Genomic DNA, 21,189 nt, shown 5'->3' with positions numbered 1-21,189 from the left:
ATCTTCTTCCTGCCTGTTTTGCTGTAAAGTCGGTGAGTAATTGAGGAAAGCTAGCTAATGTCTCCAGCTTTGAAGGGCAGAAGCTGACACAGGCTGTGCAGCTCTGATGCCCGGTGCCAGCACAGGACTGAACGCAAGGTTTCAGGTGCTGCGTTAGAGAAGCGTGCACTGCATCTCGCATTGCTTGCTTTAACACCATGCGTGCTAGGGGTGTGCATGTTTACTGACAGATACAGAAATCGATATTCCTTAGACGTAAAATGTTCAAGCGAAAGGAAAAACAGATGATGGTCTCTTCCCACCGCCATGATGCCACATCCTGGAGGTACACGGGTAACTCTTCTTCTGGGGCCTGTTGCACGCTCATAGCGAGCAAAGACACGAACATCTCAGTGCCTGCCCTGCAGTTGCCTGGCGCTTGCAAAGCCTGACTTTGATTATAACATATGGGGGAATGAGTTGGGGGATATTAAAATGGATGAATGTGCTTGGGACAAAAATAACTGTATTAAACATGTTGCAGGATCTCTGGCTCAGGGAGTCAGTAACCATAAGGCAGGAGGAAGGAATGTCTTGGAAACAATGTGTGCCTGGAGGATTTGCAGCAACGCATATCCTTCAGGATAAGAACCACGGGGCAGCAGAAAAGTTTGGATTGATCTTGTTAAGCCAAATACTTCAGTTTAGATGTCTGAATCTGTGGGGTTATTGATGCCTGCTCCCCCCGAGCGTTCGGGGCTGGCTGTGTACACTCCTGCTTACTTTCTGGCTCTGCCATCTTGAGTACGCCGAGCACAGCATGCGTTTCCTCAATTTTCTGAAATGGGAACTGTCAGCGTGGCGAAGTCAAACTCTATTGAACTAAACCTGCCTAGAGCTTATTGCAGCCCTTGGATGTAAAAAGCGTTGCTTAAGCAACCGTGTAATATAGGATCAATTCCACAGCCATCCCCCAGGGACTCCTTTTAGGTAGCTGTTACTTTCCTTGTAGTATTTATCATTTTAAAGATGATCACACGTTGTTTATCTTCACCATGGGGAAAACACTGAACAGTGATGACTTTTATTTGTAGCTTGTACTATAAATGAGATTGATAGGTTGGGGTTTCTTCCCATGTTTTGAGCTTCACAGCTGCTCTCAGTGGACATACATCTGAGGCCAAGATTGTACAAAGGGGGTGCCACGTACAGAGAAAAACTCATTTCTTCTCAGTGTTTGATATTATTACAGAAATAAGCAATAACACGATGCAAAGTTCATATCAGGCTGATGGATTGGCAATTCCTGCTCAGGGTTGTGCAGCCCGTGGTGGAGAGAGCTTCACTCCATGCAGGCTCCGGTGGAAAGGAGCCCCCCCCCCCCGACTCTCTGTGGGATGTTGGTCTGCAGCAAAACTTCCCTCGGAGCTTGTCTCTGTTGGGAGGGAAGGGGAGTGAAAGCTTTGCTAATCATTTGTCAAGTTTGCTGGTTTCTGATAAATATACTTTCCCTTGTTGGCAAAATGCTGTTGTACTGCATACAAAACAGTGGCGTTGGAGTCAGTCGTAGGGTGTGTTGCGTTATCCTCCGGTGCTTTGCAGTGTAGGGCTGAACTTCAGTTCGGGGAGATCGATCGAAAATATGATACTGGTTTTATTTGTGTTTTCCTAGGGACACAAACTTATTCAACTTCTGTTTGCAAAAAAAATTGTCTAAAGCTTGTAGACAGTGACATAATGAGATGTCATGCCTGGAAGCTGGATTTAGAAGAACATGGAGAGAGGATGCAGATTTCCATTAACAGGCGTTAATCATCACACTTTATTGGAGGGAAAAACATAGGCATTGTTTGGGTTTTGGCTTTGGAGGGGAAAAAAAGTGTGTGAACATAGGAGGAAAAGTGAAGTGATCATCGTCTATGCTGAGCTTGGAGTCGAGAGGTGGTTATGTGATGGTGGCAGTTCAGGCTTTTCAGTATGCAGTTAAGACACATACTCCTAGCTGGGAGACAACCGGTGTTTCAGGTTGTCATTTAGCCTTCATAGTGCCACGTATGAGAGAAATTGGACCACGTGGGGGGGGTTTTGTTACTGCGTAAAGTACTTCGGGCGTACTAGTATGTGTTAATAGAGTATGGTATGTGCAACTGTAGAAGAACGCTGGGATTTCAGTGCAGTCCTGCAAGGAGCAGATAAGAGCAATTCGGAAGGCTGGGAGCCGGCAAGGGAGGAGGTGTTTGACACTTGGGGCTGTCTCCCGTGACTCAGCAGTTCTTCTCCTAAAATGCCATCCCAACTGCTGCCCCGCGGCTGCAGAGTCCCTGTCGGTCCCTGCTACCCTGAGCCCTCATTGACACCTCCTTGCCTTCCCTAGGTGCAAAGAACTGGTTTCTTCTTTTTACAAAGAGTTTTTGGAGCTGTTCGTTCTCAAAGGAGCGATGAACACAAGTTTTGGTTAGGTGTAGTTGTGCCTTTAGTGCTATTTTTCTTCTCGGCTCACCGGCCAGATACCTTTCCATCCTGTAACGCAGCCCACGTGTGCAGCGCTAGCGGGATGCCAGAGTGTCTCCCTGTTTCAAATACTCTGCTGTCTCATGCTTCAGTCCTTATCTAGAATATGCAGAGCTCTTGCCCTGCATAATCGTTATACTAAATGTGGTGGGTTTTTTTATCTTGGTTGAAAAAGGCGATATTGCCTGGTGTCTGTAGTGGAATAATCCCCACCTTGCTACCCCTAATGCCCAAACATCTCTGACTTTCAAAGCTGGGTGCTGGAGTAAGGCTAGCCTGATTTCTACCCCGTCGCCAGAGAGGAGGGGAACTGCACTGCCCTCATCATGGCAATATTAAAATGTGCTGAAAACTTAACGCTGCAGACTTGGAATGCAGTATCAGGGCAGCTCAACTGCTCTCTGCCTGTGTGACAGATAATCGAGTCAGGGCACAAAAGGAGGAAAGAAGTTTATTACTGAGACAATCCTAAAAATTATGCATAAAGGTTTTCATCAGATAAATTTATTTGGTCAGATTACAGCTTATCATGAATGTGTTTTTTTCAGATATTTGAGCACATTAAATTAAAAATAAAATGACCATTCACAAACTTGAAATAATGGATAAAAACTTCCAAGTTTGGATACAGCTTTCCCTCTGAGTTGCCCTCGTAGGCTTTGGTACTGTGCCCCAAAATATGCTCCATCCCACAGCCCCCTCTGCAGCTGTGTGTCTGGGGATACCATGAGGAAGATGTACGGAGTGAACTTTAACTTGAGGATTGTCTGGACAGGGACACTTGAGTCAGCTGACACTGCACAATAAGAGATGAGATATTAAAAATAAGCTTAAAACCTAGTGTGGATGCTTGGCTTAATCTAACGTGAATACAGTGCTCTTTTATTCTCCATTGAGTTGCTGGATTCACACTCCTGAATAATTTGCACTAGCTTTTCTATGTGTGTGATTTTTTTTTTTTCCCCCCCCACAGGAAAACTGTGCTTTAATGACCGCAGTGTCGTTAACGGGGCATTTAACGGTGACCTTGTGTGCCATATCTCTTGGGCAGCAGACAGGCTATTCAGTTGGTGTGGTTGGCTTTTTGGAGTTGTTTTGTTTGGGTCCCGGAGATCGTGTGTTTCCTCTGGCTCCGAGGGAGTTAACTAACTGTAATCTGGAAGGCGGCTGGTACGGATCCTGCACTGTACATAAACAAGGGTGTTTTGTCATGGCAAGTATCGCACAAAAGGAGCCACGGTGAAGGAGCCACGGTGATTGCCACCGAGTCCCAAAGAGTCGCAGGGAATTAGTGTTTCTTGGAGGTGTGAAGAAAGCTGACTGTAGGGAAACCCCATTCCTGAGCTTCTCGAAGAATTAATGCACGGTGATGTAAAACTTTTAAAAAATAGGTACTTTTTTTTTCCCAAAAAAAATTGTAAACCATACTCTCTAGATCAGCGTTCATCGGTTCGGTGTGGGACCATGGGCTGCAACTGATCGCTGTCCCACCGGGGTGGTGGAGCTGGGCTGAGCCACTTCCCAAGGATTCGGTCTGTCGTACACACGTGGCCCGAAGGGTCGTGGTAGCTTTTCAAATGGATAAATGGTCGCAAGGATTTTGGGGATTTGGAGGAAATGGTATTTTGTCCTTGGGCTGAAGATGATACACATAAACAGGCACCTTCCTGTATGTAGACTTTGCCACCTGATTTTAAATAACTGAAAGTGGATTTGTGGTGAGAAATGACAGGTACTGACAAATGCTTAACCGTAGTTGATATGGCTTATAATAGTTTATGGTTAATAATGGTTTCTATTCATCCTAGGTTTTTGAGGATTTTCGGTGTACAGCTTAAGTCTTTGGGTTTTGGCTTTCTTAAAAACAAAACTGTATGTTGAACTGCTGTCTGGTACTTGGCAAAGTTCTCTAATTCCTCTAACCTAGTGAAGCTGTCAGGGCAACATTTTCCATGAGGTTGTTATTTAAAAAAAAAAAATCAGCTCTGGAATATGGTACAAGGGAAGAGAATTTTTGCAGAGGGTCCTTCTCTGTGTTTCTTCTAACACCGTCTTATCTGATGATCATCTCTGCAACAGAGCATCAAAACCTTCTGTGTACTTTTGGGGTGGAATTGCTGCGCTTGTGTATAAGAAAGTGTTCAGCTGTGCACTGATGTGGTGCGTGAATCCGTCAGCTGACCCTGTCGGTAACTCGGCGTTTGCATAACAATCTCTCCTCCAAAAATAAATTAGGCGACTGATGCTATCCTTCTTTTTACAAATGCACAAAAGCACAAAAATTATGGTATTCTTGTAATGATTTACCCCTAGAAACCTAGAATGTAGCCCTAAAGCAGTTGAAAATACCTGCGTATTAATCTAGTAGTAAGAACCTGAGGGAATATTTATATCCATCTGTGAAGCCACTTTTAAACTAGGACACCTAAGATTTCACTGGGGGAAACCATCTGCCTGGATCACAGTTTATGGCAAATATTTTCCAGTTGTTTGAGCACACAGAGTCTGCCTGGTAGTTTTATTTCCCTTCAAACGCGTTCACAGAGACGCCGCTCAAAGGCACCCATCCCATTCTTCATTTGCTCTGTTCTGCTTTAGGTATTTTTGGCATGTGTAGTGTCGAAGATTTAACATGAGATCCTTCCAGCATCCTGGGATGCTGAAGTCTGTTACGGTGCCCTGCAAAGGGAATATAAACCAAGTTTGTGAGGGATTTGACACTGTGTAACATCAAAGCTAGATGTGAGAATGTTTTTCGCTATTTAAAATGGGCAGGTTGGGATTATTGCCCTTACAGCACAAGCTGTAAGAGGTTTTCCAGACCTCATCAGCTGCACGGCGCAGTGCATTCAGGCTGGGTGAGCGCTGACCGTGGGAGTGAGTGCCCGAGTTCAGGTAAAAAAAGGTGAAAGTGGGGAGGTGACATGGTACTTTGTCAGGTGTAAGAGGTAGCTGTGAAATTTCTGTACAGGTGATTTAGTAAGTTAAATGCATTTAGTTGGTGGAAGAACAAACTAGGAGTTGAGCGTTTTCCTTCCTTTGCGCAAACAGTGAAGTTATATATATGTGTGTGTGTGTACCTACATATAACCTGGGTTAAACTGCTGCATAACTAAACTGTAAAACCTCCTGTTTCTAATTGATTTGTTTTCCTTTGTTCCAGAGCCTAGCCCAGCTAGAGAACCTGTGCAAGCAGCTGTATGAGACCACAGACACTGCGACACGGCTCCAGGCAGAGAAAGCCTTGGTTGAGTTCACCAACAGTCCAGACTGCCTGAGCAAGTGCCAGCTTCTTCTAGAAAGAGGGAGTGTATGTCAAACAATATAATTGTCCAAAATGTATCTTGGTATTTTGGGCATTGATAAGGGAAATAGCCCCAAGGTCTGGTATGCAGTGTTTATGTTGCATACCCAGTACACTCTCATGTATCTCAATTTGTTGGCAGCCTATGCCAAAAAAAGCGTTGGCTCTGATGGCTAATTATGCTGCTGCAGTGGTTACTACAAATGGTTGTCAATTCTAATGGCTTGTGGGCCTTGCTGCATTCTTCACAGGCTACCACCCAGACATGCCAAGCTTTAAGTTGAAAACATTATTATGGCAGTGGTATTTCATAGGCTGTGGGAACCACTGCCTTCTCTATAGGCTTTGGGGAGAAAATGGTGTGGGCACAGAGGTTCATAGGGGATAAAACCAGCAGTGTTTCTTCTGGAATGTTTCCTTGGAAAATTGCCCCTGCTATAGTGTTGTCTTAATAATCCAGCAGTTTAAAACAGGGAAAATGAGATCATGTGCTTTAGAATTAGTGTTACAGAAAGGATGTAAAATATGCCAGCGGTAAATCCTGCCTGACTTTTTTAGCTTTCTTCTTTTTAAGTGGCCATTTGGTTTCTGCTTTGTATTGGCACAAATAATGTTTAAAATGGCTTTGCCACATGATCTTGCAAGATTTGACTTTTGGCAGAATGTGCATCCAGCTTTCATATCTTATCAGATTGGAGCCTTGTTCACAAAAATAGGAAACATTAAACAGCCTGTTGTAAATCCTCCAGGAGGAGGGGGAGAAGAGTGACACTTAACAGGCTTAGCAAACTTACACAAAGCAAATTATTTAACTTTTTGTTAAATTTGAAGTCCAGTGAATTCAAAACAAACTGATTTGAAGCTCTTCTCATGGGAACTAGTAACTGGTTTACTTGAAGACAAATATATATATATTTTTTTTTTTAAGCAACGTTCCTAAAGCCCAGTTTCATTCTGTGCATGTGATCCACTGCCTCTCTGACCCTTGCCAGAGGGTTGTGGGGTTTTTTGTTCAGTCTGGGATCTGAGTCACTTTATACCTGACTGTCCTTGGGAATGTTGGAATAAATAGGTTTCCTGCATCTCGAATACTAAGCTTTCCACAGTACTATATATTACAGAAATTAGCATGCAAAATGCTTGTCATTTCCCTGGCTGTAATTTATGGAATTGGGTGCAGCCAGGGGTTTTAGGTGGTTGAATGCCATCATTTGTGTCCCTGAATTAGATTACAGTTCAGTGGTCTGTGTGCTCTTCTGTAAGAAATACATTTTAACCTGTATTTAGTAATCAAGTGGAAGTTGTAAATGCTTCTTAATGCATAGTAACGTACTCCTGTGGCTCAGAGGGCTAATTGTCTTTTTCAGGCATAGCGTTTAAGGTAACTTCGTGCAGTTTGACTATGTCTGCAGTTTTACTTCTGCCTTCAGTGGCAGTTCCGTTGTCTTCCACTCTTTAAAAGCTTTTCCTTTCTTTCTTAAACACTTTCTTCGAGTATTTGGTTTACTTTAGTGTCTATAAAAACATAGAATAAATGCTATGTAAAGTATTTAGACTTACCAATTAAATTAATGCTTTAAACTCAAATTTCCAGAGAGCAATTCGCATTGCTGCTTGATCTTCTGAAGTGTGCGGTAAACTTCTGTTTGTGTTGGTTTTTTTTTTTTTTCTTTACAGTCATCCTACTCCCAGTTATTGGCAGCTACATGCCTTACAAAACTCGTGTCACGCACAAACAACCCTTTACCATTGGAACAACGAATAGATATTCGTAAGTACAAGACTTAATTTTTCTAACCAAACTAATGTGAATGTTTGTCGTTTGGACTTTCATCCACGGATGGGAGGTTTTCTGCAAACTCCTGTGCTTTGCAGTTTAGGCATCCTAAGGTACAGGATGATCCATCCTAAGGTACAGGATGCCCAAAAGGCAAAGAAACATTTCTCTACCCAGATATAGGCATCGTCACCTATATCATTAGCTAACAGAGTTCAAGGTTAAATATACAGAATTTTTCCAGATGAAAGGGAATGACAACTCTGTGGTCTTGTGAAGAAACCAGTTGCATTTGATAAATTTCTTTTGGAGTATAAAATATGCATGGCGCTTGCCTCTTCTGAGGACATGCTTTCAAAACCGAAAATCCTTTATGGGTCTCTGAAATATCATTTAGACTATTTCCTAAGGGAGCAGTCGGTCTGTCACAGTGCTCTTTTCTGGAGAATGGCTGATACTTCCTTTCCTCCGAGGAAAGAGTCTGAATGCCATTCAGTCTGCTTTCTTTTTTTACAAATGATGTGGTAGATGATCATCCCTGAGGAAAGGTCTTGAAATATTTTCAGGTTTTCTTGCTATTTACACGTGCTTCCAGAGGATTGGACTTAATCTGATAATACAAAACGAGTTAGGCTTGTGGGGAGGAACTCCGGCCTGTCTCTAACCACTTTCCAGATCTGTTCTGCAGCTTTAGTATGTTAAAGGCACGAGTAAAAGGTCAACATTTGTATCTAACCCACTACTGTGGTGGGTTTTTTTAAACAGCTTTCAAAAAGATGTTTTTTCCTATCAGCGTTACCGTCTCAGTTCTGTCTGCCGAGTTTTTGTCTACAGGTACACCTCTTCTCTGTGTTTCAGGGAACTATGTGCTCAACTACCTTGCCACTAGGCCAAAGCTGGCAACGTTTGTCACGCAAGCACTAATCCAGTTATATGCCAGGATCACAAAGTTGGGCTGGTTTGACTGTCAGAAGGATGAATACGTCTTCAGGAACGTGATCACAGATGTCACAAGGTTTTTACAGGTCAGATTTTTTGTAAGACCAATACACACCTTGTGGGATTTGAAAGCCCATGCATTTTCAGTTATTGTTTTGCACCTTAGTATCCTCTGTCCAGTCTTTCATCTGTGCATTCGTTGATTGAATAGTGACTACCAAGGTTACTCAGCTGACAACTGGCAGGACAGGCCAGTTTTTATAATGTCAGGTTTGGTGGGGCAGGGATTTATTTCTGGCAACTGCCACCATTAGTATTCAATGGTAAGACACATCTTTTAGCGTTCCAGTTGCACAATTCTTCTTTCAAGCTTAAACACACCATGCTGATTCGTGCAAAATGGTAAACATGGGCTTATTGTCTATGAGGGAAATATGTGCCATGCTTGACTTGCTTTCCTTCACTGCAAGGGTGATACAGCCTTGGAAGTCATGTTTGATATTTAGCTGAGTTATCATAACAAAACATAGCTTAAAACTAGCGTGTTACACAAAGGTTATTGTTAATTTTCTTTAGAAGCCCTGACTGTTGTTTTGTAAATGTACATGCTGTCACCACAGTACAGGGTTTCACTCCCAACCCAAAAGGCTGTATAGGTAGAAGGTTGCATTTTTTATCAACAGCTGTCTCCAAACTGAAACTTCCTCCCAGAGAGATCAGTAAATCCTGTAACACTATGAATACTGATTTATTTGCTCTGAAATTTGTCCCAAAATCAAAAGTTGGAGGAAGACAGTAGAAGAGATCAAAATGACCAGAAATTCTTCCCAGCGTGGAAAAGGAGATGCAATGTGTACAAGGCTTTAATTCTGGAGTGGTAGAGTGTGGACATTCATGCAATAGGCTAACGACTATTACTTTAGGCATTTACAGATGTCTGCAGTGAAGTGGGATCTAGAAGGTGTTAAGTCATGTAAACATGATGTTCCTTTCTGGGCTGGTAACTGTGTCCCAAATAGTTCGCAGATGCTCTTAGCTGAAATTATTGGAGCTAGACTCCTCGCTTTCCCAGCTTATGACATGGGGAATGTGTGCTTTTTAATCAGGAACCTAATTAAATGGTGTGAACATCTACTTGCTGTGTTCAGTTTGAGATGGTCTGTTCCTGTTTGCTCAAGTTACCTGTTCTGGCTGCTAAAGTGTACAGGAGGCTGCACATTTTTAAAGACGTGGTTCAGCAAGGTTTTCCAGTGGCTTCTGTCTAGATACTGTCACGTAAATACTGAGATGGTCATCAAGAGATGGCTCCAGTAAAGAAGTGGGCACGGTCCCAAGCCTAAATATGCTTGAATTTCTCTGTTGCAGATGAGTTCAGTCTTTGAAGCTGGAGATCAGGGTAATTTGTGCAGGAGGTGCAAAGCAAGGTGAAGCTAGGAAAGGAAACATCATTTATTAGTTACAGAACAGAAACTGGGGCAAAGGAACAATACAGGTTGTTTCTCTTAAATCATTTGATAAATGGATTACCATTTCTAGCGAAGAGGTATCTGTAACAGACTTATTTCACAATTGGCCCCTTGTTGCCAGTCTCAAGCGCAGCCAGAGGCTGAGCAGGCTGTGAAGAATGGGCTCCCTTCACTGGGAGATAGGCTGTGCTTCTTGGCAGGAGGGTGGTGGGGCGGGTATGTGGAGAGACTTGGTCAGCTGCTGCTCATGTTGTTCAAAGTCTGTAGTTGAAAAAGGGAGTGAGAAAAAAGTTTATTTCCCAGAGTTTTCAACTGGCAACTTTAATACTCATCCTAATGTTGCAGAAATTTCTGGATGTTTTACCACAGCTTCTGTTAAAATTAAACAAACTGATTTTAAAAAAAAAAAAAATCTAAATAAATCTTTTCAGAGTTAGGGCATAACACAAAAATGTTGATTAAACTATTAAATAAAAGGTGCCCATTTTTATTAGCTCATGTTACTGAACTCTTTAGAACCCTTTGCATTGTTAACAACATCAGGTACTTTAAAAGCACATTTTAAATTCTCTGCTTGGTATTGCTCACGGGCTTTTTTCCAGTCACAATACTACAAAGATAAAGCATTTCTAGACAAGCATGTCTAGAAATCTTCCAAGAAGAAAGGTCTTTGAATGACGGTGGCATCCTGGCACTGCTAACTGCTTTCCCTGTCCTCCTTTCCTTAGGATAGTGTAGAGCACTGCATCATAGGAGTGACAATCCTGTCCCAACTAACTAATGAAATTAATCAAGTAAGTGCTACAGCCTTCCTCAGTGAAGTAAGTGTCCAATTTTCTCATTCATATTGTTGTGTCCTGCTGTGTGTCTGTGCATTGTTTGGGGGTTTTTGGTTTTTTTTGGTGGGGAGGGGGTGTTGTGTGGTGGGTGTTTTGGTTTTTTCGTTTGGGGTTTTTTTTGTTGTTGTTATTTTTACGCAGTCACTTACTGTTGTGGTAAGATGCTGAAATCTCCTGTCCTGAGGAATTGTTTTGTTTCACTGGCATCGTCCATCTTCTCTCATATTTTGATGTAATCTTCTGAGATGAAAAAGGAAAGAGCAATGCTAAGCAACTAGCCAAGCCTACCTAGTGAGGACAAAGCCATGAGCATGAGGACATCCCTAGCACCTTCTGTTGTCAGTCCCTGTGCCTTGTTTCAGCTCACAGCATTCTTGTGCCAAGAAGTAAATGGAGCATGCCCTCCTACGTGTTGACCAGGGAGACGAAACAAAGAGGATTTGTCAAATTGTGCAGACTTTTAAAGCATCCTTTTCATTCAGTACTAAATTTCATAGCGTTCCCAGCAGGTAGTTCTCAAATTCTGCCGGTTTATCAGGGCTGAGTGAGTCCCTTACACAGCCCCAGCCCTGGGTGACTGGTAGAAGAAAGACTGGGCACGCCGAGTCCGTGGTGCTCTGGCATGGCACCCAGTCATGCCAGCCGCAGCAAGTCTTTCAAGGTTAGTTAGTTTGGTGGCTTGTAGAGCCCTCTAATGTTATGCTGCCTCTCGCTATTTATGTTGAAAGCTGGAACAAGCAGCTTTACTTGGTGCTATTTAAGCTTACATCATTTTCCTCATCAGTCAGGCAGACTTTGCTGTACCACCATTGACGGCTACCACTGTCCTAAGACAGCGCGAGGGTTGCCATGTGTATAAATGTGTCTAATTTTCCTAAGAGGACCAAGTGTAGCTAAGTTGGTTTTTTTTATTTTAATACCTTACTAAGGAAACTAACCTTTCATTTTTGCTGGTATATTAACTAATCCAGGCATTGGAATGGAGAGATCCTTGAGTGGGATTTGAAGGATGATTGCAAATTGTTTTCAGAACTGGAAGTGGAGGAGGAGGTTTTGTCCTGGCCAGGGCAAAGCACTGATTTCTTCTGCTGAACTTCCCAAGGCCTGCACTGTGATCTGAATGGCTTCTGCATCCATTTCAGACCCCAAATTCACTTTCATTCCTCAAGCCTGGCCTGATCAGTAAATCCTAACCCATAGCTCTCCTCCTAACTCTTAAGCCATGTCTTGTTACTGTTACCATTTCCTTGCCCAGACTTTTGTACAATCCTAACTCTCTCTGCAGAGGGCTGGTCCTTCACTTCCTTGCATCAAGGATGAAAGCAAGTCTGTTTACCTCTTTAAATTAGTACGTGTCTGTCAGCATCTTTATCTTTGTACAGGGCTACAGCTTCTGCTTGCAGGAGAATGGTCAGCACAGAAACTGTCACCTCTCCCAGTTCCCGAGTCTCTACAGCTTGATACTAAAATAAGCAACAAAGTTAAAGACTTTGATCAAAAATCTCTTCCTGATATCTTGGATATTAAATCTGCCACAGTTTACTACTCATTCCTAAATGTGCTTTGTGTCAGCAATTGCACAGGGCTGGATTCAGTGACTCATCTTGGAAAGTCTAAAATTGCCATTACTTGCAAAATAATAAATCTGCCAGTGTGCCTGCTTACCAGAGTGGGGTCATGTACATGTACGTAGCAAACACCACCCCCACCCCTCCCCCCCCCAAAAACCCAACCTTGTGGGGCTTCTCTTCAGGCTTTTTTTGATAACTATTTAAACTTCCAACTACACCGCATGAGAGCTGAATTCTCTAGAGCTCTGTTTACTAAAGCTTTTGTTCCAAAAGCTCACAGTACAAATAAAATAAAGTGCTAGTAACTGTTTTGAAGTATCAGTTTTCATCCTGTAAGTACTGCACAGACTTGCCCAGAGGTACTGACTGTCCGCTGTATTGTAGAAGTTCACTGATTTAAGCCACATGACCTCATAGTGAAGAAAAAGGAAATGCTCATTTGCCACAAGCCCAGAAATACATGAGATTTTAAATAACCATGGAGAGAGTAAATAATGGTCATTTTCTTAAAGACCCTGAAATCTAATAGCATGAGCTGAGGAATGATAATTCAGTCGTTAGAGCACCTGACAAATTTAGATCCAGTTCTGATCTGCCACCAACTACTGGGTGATGCAAGGCTTCTTTTTCTCAGCTATAATATAAGAGACAAGAGTGTTTGCATCCTCCGTGGGGTCGTTGTGAAGGTAAAGTGAGGTCTGCAGTGGTTCGAGCTGTACTGGCTCCTGCAATACTGGATGAGATGTGTGCATATTTAAGGTTAACAGAAGTATAGTAACAAAAGCGTAAAGAAAATGGAGGTTCAAGTTGCGTGCCTCTATACGGGGCTGCAGTAAGGCTCCATCCCAGATGCACTGTGATAACCAACTGCCCGCCAAATAACTTAGCCTGGGCAAGTGGAATTTTGCCAGCCTGTGTTCAAATAAATGGCCAAGATGTGACATATCACTTCACTTTTCTCCCCTTCCTAGAAAGTACTCTACAAAGTGACGTAACCTGCGCTGCCGTTCACCTGTGCTCGCCCATGCTAGAATGCATTGCTTGAATCAGTTGGAGACTTTGTTATCCAGTATAAAGCAATATGCGTGTATTTGCCTCTTAGATCATATGTCAGCTTCTTATTCTGATACGGTGAGAGATCCAGAACTGGAGTTTATAATACATACAGCAAGGTCCAAACTGGCTGTCACTGGTTAACTCTCCTTCTAGTTCTCTTCTCATCTGTGCAGGTTCAGGAGGGGAATTATAATTGCTAGTAGTTGACCATGTGTCTGCCCAGCGGCTTCAGGTAGGATTTAACTCTTAGGAGTTCGGAGCAGTGTTCAAGCAGTGTTCAAAGCAGTATTCAAGCTTCTAAAATGACTTCAGTGCTGTTGAAAATACTGCCGTTTATCCTGCTTTGGAAGAGATTTAAATGAACTTGAGAGTAAACCCATCCCTGCTTTCTGGCAGGGGTACGGTGAAACTGCATCGTAAGTATTGTAGGTGGAAAGTCCTGTCAACAGCCAGCAATGTGATTTTATCCGTGGAAGAACCACTGCTCTGCAGTAGCAGCGCGTACCGCAGTGGCAGTGCATCCCCCTGGTTTAGCCAGCTGGTGTGACATTGCTCTGGGGAGGGAAACCTTGATGTCCCAGTGCTTAACAGGGTTCCTTTGGGTTCTGCTGGTCTTGTTCCACCTCTGCCCGCCAGTTCTAAGCGCTGGTTTTCTCTCTGCTCAGGCGGATACTACTCATCCACTGACCAAGCACAGGAAAATAGCCTCTTCCTTCCGAGATTCATCCTTATTTGATATTTTCACACTGTCATGCAATTTACTGAAACAGGTAAGGAAACCATCGTTTGTCATCTCTCTTGGGGGCTCTGTGTTGGGGTGACAGACTTTGGGCTGAAGTTCCCTCTGATGTAACTCTCCCGGAACGATCACTCTTGTTCTAAAAGCTGTGTTCTGCACTTATTTCTCAGGAAAGCTTTGTCTTATGTTTGTATTAAGGAAAAAGAATGAACGTGTCACAAATACAGAAATATAACTCTTTTCAGCAATTTTGGTTGAACATACATGCCTGGACCATGAGGCTTGGGTTAAACTTTCCTGTCTTAAAGCATCAGGAAAGAGATGAGATGTTTGTTTTACATTTGAAATATCTTTGATTTACAGTACTGGCAGAGAAGCTTCCTGTAAAATAAGTCATTGTCTCTTTTTTTTTTTTTTTAACCTCAGTTTAAAACCCACATGGTGAGAGAAAAAATCCTAGTGAAGATATGTTTAGTAGATCGGGCCTAAAGGTTGTCCTTGATGTTTTAACACATGATAAATATTAGGCTGTCTTGTGTTCCCCAGGTTTTTATTTTGTGCTAATTATCACACATGAGTTAACTTGCTTTAAAAATACTTATCTTGGGACAAAGCAGCAATGCTCTGCTAGTAGGGTTGGGTTTTACCCCCCAAAAATGCAGTTTTTCTTTCAGCTGAAGTAGCCCTTGTATATTTTGTAAGCAGGTAGATTATCTGAAGAAAATTCTTGATTCTGCACCAGGTTTCTTTTTAGAAAAGCTAATCTGGAGTTCTAATGGTGCCTTCAAGAATAGCCCTTTATGAGAAAGTCTACCCCAATACACTGAGTGGCAGTAGCACAGATTTGATTAGTTTAACTTTTATCCTTCCAGCTGAGTGAAGTGTCAAAGTTGACAAATAGCACAAAGAGTGAAAAGGAAATTTTATTTTAAAGATATTTCAAAATGAGCAGCTCTGGTTCTGTCAGTAATAAAGGTGGGTACGTGGGTGTAATTGGATCTTTTTTTTTCTCCTCCTGGTTTCTAAAGGAAGCAAGGCTTGTACAATCATGCTAGTCATCCTTTCCCATGCACCCATCCTCCTGAACCGTAACAGCTCTGGTAACTTTTGAATTCATTGGCTTATTTCAGGTGCATTTGATGGTCAATTAGAGGTCTCAGAAATAAAAGGATTCCTCTAGTTTTGTGAAAAGAAGCGCCTGGGGAGGTGCAGGCAGGACAGGGTCCTTGCAACTGCCCAGACTTGTTGGAGAAAATTCAGCAAGTGCTTGTACTCAGCCAGGAGGCATAAACCAGAGCTTGTCAACCTGCTGTCCCCAGAACTGCACTCTTACTGTTGTCCTGTACGTGTAGCTCTGGCTGAGCTATTGCCCACACTACTGTTGCTGCATGACCTTGGGGACCTAGAGACTAGAAGGACATGGCTTGTCTCGGGAGGAAGCCTCTAGTTTTCCACCCTAACTCTTAATCATCTTGCTTTTGTTTCTTGGCACGCTGTGGTTTAAGAAGGGTTGGAATGTTTTCTGTTGTCTCGTGCAACATCCGTGTTTTCCTGTGATTAAACACCTGCTACCCAAGTTATGTCCTTTTTTTTTTTTGTCTAATAGTAGCAATCTCAAGCTTCTGTGTATAAAGCAGAAGTTCCTAAGGTGATCCTTTCGAGTGGGGAGGATTGGGCTGCAAGAAACAGATGGTCACATCTGTATCCATGGCTGTAAAACAGGGTGCATTTAGGCAGCCTCAGAAGAGTAAGTCTTTGTGATACAGTGGAGAGAGTGAGGAAGACATTCCAGCGACCACCAGCACTGGTCTTGGCAGTGTCAGCATGGTGCAATGTGTTATTTGCAATAGACTTAAGCTGGAAGAAATTAGTTTTGTTTTAAGTACAGAGCAATAATGCAAAGGATAGATGGGCTGGGCTGGCCCTGGAGTACAAGCCTGAGTGCTACATTTAAACGGCAGTGAAATGACCTAGCATTTCGTGTCCATCGAGTTCTTTGTGTTAGTTGAGAGTATCCCTGTTTTCCCTGCCCATAGCAGAGTGTTGTAACCGGAGCAGGGCTTATGCAGATCATCTGTGCAACAAAAGTGAATGCACTCATTTCCATATGAGGGTTAGTTGCAGGAACAGGATTCCCTGCTGCTAAGTGCTTGTGAGGCAGAAAATGTATTCTTGTGTTTAACCTTAATGAGAACTTCCTTATCTCCCGAATCTCACAGTATAATTGCAAGCTGGCAAGCCTGGCTGCTTTTCTCCTGTGCAGTACAAGCCGAGTGAAAAAGAAAGCGCTGTCTGTTTATCCATCTCATGTAAAGACTAAGCATGTAAATACACATGCTGTCCGTAAAAGTATGGGATAGCTGGGGTTGGTGCTTGTGGCATATAATCCTTATGATTGCCACATCCTGTTTAAAGTTCAATTACTGCCTCAAACTCAGCTGTCACCCTGATTTTTTTTTTTCTTTTTACTTTTTTTAATCCGATGTATTTTATAGGCTTCTGGGAAGAACCTGAATCTAAATGATGAAAGCCAGCATGGTCTGCTCATGCAGCTTCTTAAGCTCACACATAATTGCCTGAACTTTGATTTCATTGGCACATCAACAGACGAGTCCTCAGATGATCTTTGCACTGTGCAGATCCCAACCAGTTGGAGATCAGGTAATCTTGCTGGAGGAGGAGGGCTAATCTACAGCATATAGCTGAAAGCATGGGTGACTTGCTAAAGCCCTCTCTGTACTTAACAAATAAACTTTTGCATACAATGCTGGATGTAAAATCCAGCCTTTCCTTAGTGTGATTATGAACGCAGTTCAGTTTCGCTTGGCTACCTCGAGCTATAAAAACACTCCTCTACCCTTTCAGTCTTACACCTGCCAATTCAAGAAACAGTAATCTGTTTTTTTTTTTTTAATGTAAATAACAAATAACTCGGCACCTGTTCTCAACATCCTTGCTGTTCTCGCCAGTCATTTTGCAGGCAGTTTCACAGATTGTGCTCTTAAAATATTTTCCTGAAGTTTTCTCTTGGGTACCAAGTACCAGTGGGTTGGGTTTATTTTGGGGAAAGGCAATTGTGTAAAAACGTAAAATCCTTTGGAAATTTTCTTATAGTGTGGTACTTCATGTGACAAGTACACATGCCATTGTTGATAAGATAAGCGTTAGACCTATGGAAAGCAGTAAATGAAGGTATTCTCAGTAAAGTGCTCCGTTCTGTTTCAGCATTCTTGGATTCTTCGACCCTTCAGTTGTTTTTTGATCTTTATCATTCCATCCCTCCTTCGTTTTCTCCTCTGGTAAGTGTAGTGGTTATTTTCCTTACAGACTCCGCTACCAGAAAGTGTTTGTAGGATTCATCCGGGAGACTCACAGTTGGTTAAAATGCCATAGGCTGACTTCAGCCAGCTACCTTGACTCTGATGGCACTGCCTTGTGCTACAGTGACAAAGAGGAGGCCGGTCTGGTGCTGCCGCTGCTGATAGTTTTGATGCATCTGCAGGTTTTGGATTTGAGCTAAGCTCAAATTTGGATTTGGATTGACCTAAGAGCAGCTTGTTTGCTGAAAGTCCAACCTACTTCTTTGTCCTCATGTAGCTTAGAGTCTGCCTGCTTGCTCTTCCAGTAAGCCCTTTTTGAGGGATGTAGTTTATGTTATTTGCACTGTATTGCTCAGTTGACCCTAAAACCATACTGCGAGTAGGTAGCAAGTCTGGGAGCACGACCGAGGACTGTAATTTCTCCTTCCACACTTTAAAACTAGGCCATGTCCCAGTTGGATGAAATGGCCAATAGCACAGCTGAACTAAAAGTTGGATTATTTCTTCTTGGAAAAAATTTCCTGCCAGGCATTTGTCTATCGGATAAATATTTTTTGTAATTAATGCTACAATGAAAACATGCCCTTTGGCTAGGGAGGGAAGGGTCCTTCAGAAGTACTTTTTCTGCTGAGACTCTCAGCACTGTTCATTATGTTGAAGGGTTACTTGCTAATTCTGAATGTAGAGCCTCAAATATTCATGAGAGACTTGAACAGTGTGAGACACTTTTTTTTTTTTTTGTTACTGAATAGAAATCTGAAGGAATTACGCCTTTAATTGTCCTGCCTCTTTGATCAGTAAATGTAAGAGCCAGCGAGAGTGAGAGCCTTAGCAGCTGAGCAGGTAGTCCTTACACCGGTCAGGGGGAACAGGGCTTTGCCTCTGGATAAGGATTGCAGGGTGCCAGTCATAACTGACTGCCGCTGCTCTTCAAAACCCCGTTCACCAGCCTGTTACTACTGCAGCTGCACCCTTGGAATTTACTCTTGATTTACATTTCAGAGGTTTGGGTTGAGAACAATTTAATTTTTTTCTTGCCAGTCTTCTATCTTCTGCGATACTTTTCCAAGCCTGTGTTAAGTTTACCAGCTTTCCCTGCCAGGCCTAGTGTATTTTCAGTCTTATGCGACCTGCATTCCCTATCTGAAGAAATCCCAGCATTTTTGGGACAGAGTTTGGAACGTACCTTTGACTGTCAGGATGGAGATGTTCCTTTGGATGATGTGGTTTTTATCTCGGCTGTAATTTGTTTCTACGCTTTTACATAGACTACACATAATTGCAAAGATGAAGGAGCTGTTGTGTAGCATGCAAAGGAGCATCAGACTTAAATGATTTGTTGTGTCATGAAAAGGAAACGTGCTGTTCATTTTATTGTTCTAATCCCTCCCTTTCTATTTATTCTCTTTGCCCCTTTTAGGTTTTATCCTGCTTAGTGCAGATAGCCTCTGTCCGCAGATCCCTCTTCAACAATGCGGAAAGAGCAAAGTTTTTATCTCATCTCGTTGATGGAGTTAAACGAATACTGGAAAACCCACAGGTGAGTATTTCAGAGGCAGTCAGTGGCAGTGTGTCTCTGCTTCCTCTGCATCAAGTTTCTTCACCAAAAATACTTCCTAATGTACGTGTCCCACTTGTGGCACTGGGGAGACGGGTGCAACATCTTGCTGCTCTTTTCCATTTCCTACCTTTCCACCGCAAATATGCACCACTTGTAGCTGACTGCCATGTGTTGCGAAGTAGTGCTGTTTCTCAATTCTTCTCCTCTTTTTCTCCTCTCAGAGTTTGTCAGACCCGAATAACTACCATGAGTTCTGCCGATTGCTGGCCCGATTGAAAAGCAATTACCAGCTGGGAGAGCTGGTGAAGGTGGAGAACTACCCCGAGGTCATCCGACTCATTGCCAACTTCACCGTGACCAGCCTGCAGGTACAAAATGGTTTTACTTACCCTCGATGGGTGTTTATGCCCCTTGTCTTCTCTTGAAACAAAATTATAACCCTCTTGTCTGTTCTTTGCCCCTTAATTCGCTGTACGTTATTTTTACCAAAAAACGCTGCAGACTCCGTGACAGCATCCTGCGGCATAGCATTGATTATTCTGTGAATTCCTACTGAATGGAACAGGAGCAGTATGTGGGGGAAGGCAGGGTTGAGTCTTTTCTCCAGAGTCTTTCCATGTCCTAGCAGGGGAAAAAAAAAACTTGTTAAATAAGGCTTATTTTTAGAATTATGTATCGCTTCACTATTAAAATGCAGTTGCAGGGATTGCTAGTAATATGAATATCATGCCGTTTTCCCACTGAGTTTCCACTGGTATACAGCTTGTAACTACACCCCTGCACAGAATATGGTTAAAAAATTGTATAGCTTACGTAATGCCTTTGTTTGTTAAATTTTAATATTTATCTGGAAAACAGCTTTAAACTGTACATTCTGTTTGGGGAGCTGTCTGCAGCAGACTACAGTATGAGCTCGGCAGTAGTTTGGGACCAAAGACTTTGCCTCAGCTACACAGCCTAGGAACTCGGGATTATCTTTCAGTCTTTACTGAATGCTGATAATGCCCACTGAATTCAGTGTGAACTGAAATTCATTGTTAAAATTGGCAACCAGATCATTAAAGCTTTTAGATGTTGCTATATGTAATGCTACATGAGTCAAAATAATAGGGGTAAAATAATCAAGGCCATAACTCGCTGTTTTCCTTTCCTTTTCTTTCTGTTGGCTCCTGGTAGCACTGGGAGTTTGCGCCGAACAGCGTTCACTATCTCCTAAGCTTGTGGCAGCGGCTGGCTGCGTCAGTGCCCTATGTTAAAGCCACAGAGCCTCACATGCTCGAAACGTACACACCAGAAGTCACAAAAGCTTACATCACGTCCAGGCTGGAATCTGTGCACATCATCTTGAGGTAAGAAAGCAGAGAGATGGCAGCGCTTCTGCTTGTCGGCACCAGGGTCTAACGCAGAAGGCTCCAGTGTGTGTCTCTTCTGAGTTTTCTTTTAAAAATGGGTGTGACTGCAGGAAGTTTTGTGAGTCACCAAAGGACTTCTAAGGGAGGCTTACCAAAATCGCATATTCTGTCTTTTATAAAAAAGAGAGCTGGGCTTTTTTAGACTTTGCTCAGTCTCAAATGGCTGAGATTGATCTGAGTGGTCTCTGACATGTTATGGGTACAATTCATAAGTATGCAAAGTGCGAGTCACTTCATTTTTAGATCTCTGCTGTAGGATGGCACAAATTATACCTAAAAGTATCTTCTCCCCCCCCTTTGAGTGTAGGGGCAGCCTACAGGACTCTGTTGCAGTGCCTGAATTTGTGTGGGATGAATTCCACCTTGTGTGTGTTTGTATTTGATGAAGACAAATGGTCAAATATAGAAAAATAATGCCTCTCTTAAGGAAGACTGATCAGCTTATCCCTTTTTAGGTATCTAGCAATGCAAGGGAAGAACGGCAGGTTTAGCTAGTTCTGGAGTTCGCAATAAACTTAGGGTTGAGGTTAATGTATTTAGAGGAAAAGGCAACTAAAACATTGAGAAAGATGGGAAAGCTTTGTTACACAAAGACAACCAGAGACCTTGTTCTTGGCCCTGCACGTTCTGTTCAAAGACCTGGATAAATGTTAAAGACGTAAGAAGAGCTTACTCATCCTAGGTCCTGGTGGCCTTTCCACTGAACCCCCACTGT

General features: G+C 42.7%; 1 protein-coding gene across 1 annotated transcript in view; it reads left to right on the top strand.

Moving 5' to 3' along the window:
• XPO7 (exportin 7) overlaps window positions 1-21,189 on the top strand; it is a 50,319-nt gene that overhangs the window by 11,895 nt on the left and 17,235 nt on the right. Inside the window, exons 2-11 of the mRNA XM_075523478.1 lie at window positions 5,654-5,800; window positions 7,472-7,565; window positions 8,430-8,596; window positions 10,705-10,797; window positions 14,108-14,212; window positions 16,677-16,842; window positions 17,407-17,480; window positions 18,922-19,041; window positions 19,284-19,430; window positions 20,239-20,411. Of these exons, the coding sequence (XP_075379593.1) occupies window positions 5,654-5,800; window positions 7,472-7,565; window positions 8,430-8,596; window positions 10,705-10,797; window positions 14,108-14,212; window positions 16,677-16,842; window positions 17,407-17,480; window positions 18,922-19,041; window positions 19,284-19,430; window positions 20,239-20,411 (1,286 nt within the window). The remainder of the gene's footprint in view (window positions 1-5,653; window positions 5,801-7,471; window positions 7,566-8,429; window positions 8,597-10,704; window positions 10,798-14,107; window positions 14,213-16,676; window positions 16,843-17,406; window positions 17,481-18,921; window positions 19,042-19,283; window positions 19,431-20,238; window positions 20,412-21,189) is intronic.

The sequence above is a fragment of the Mycteria americana genome, chromosome 23 (assembly GCF_035582795.1).
Source record: "Mycteria americana isolate JAX WOST 10 ecotype Jacksonville Zoo and Gardens chromosome 23, USCA_MyAme_1.0, whole genome shotgun sequence".
Classification (NCBI taxonomy): domain Eukaryota; kingdom Metazoa; phylum Chordata; class Aves; order Ciconiiformes; family Ciconiidae; genus Mycteria; species Mycteria americana.
Note: the sequence above shows the minus strand (reverse complement) of the source record. Positions and strands in the feature narration are given on the sequence as shown.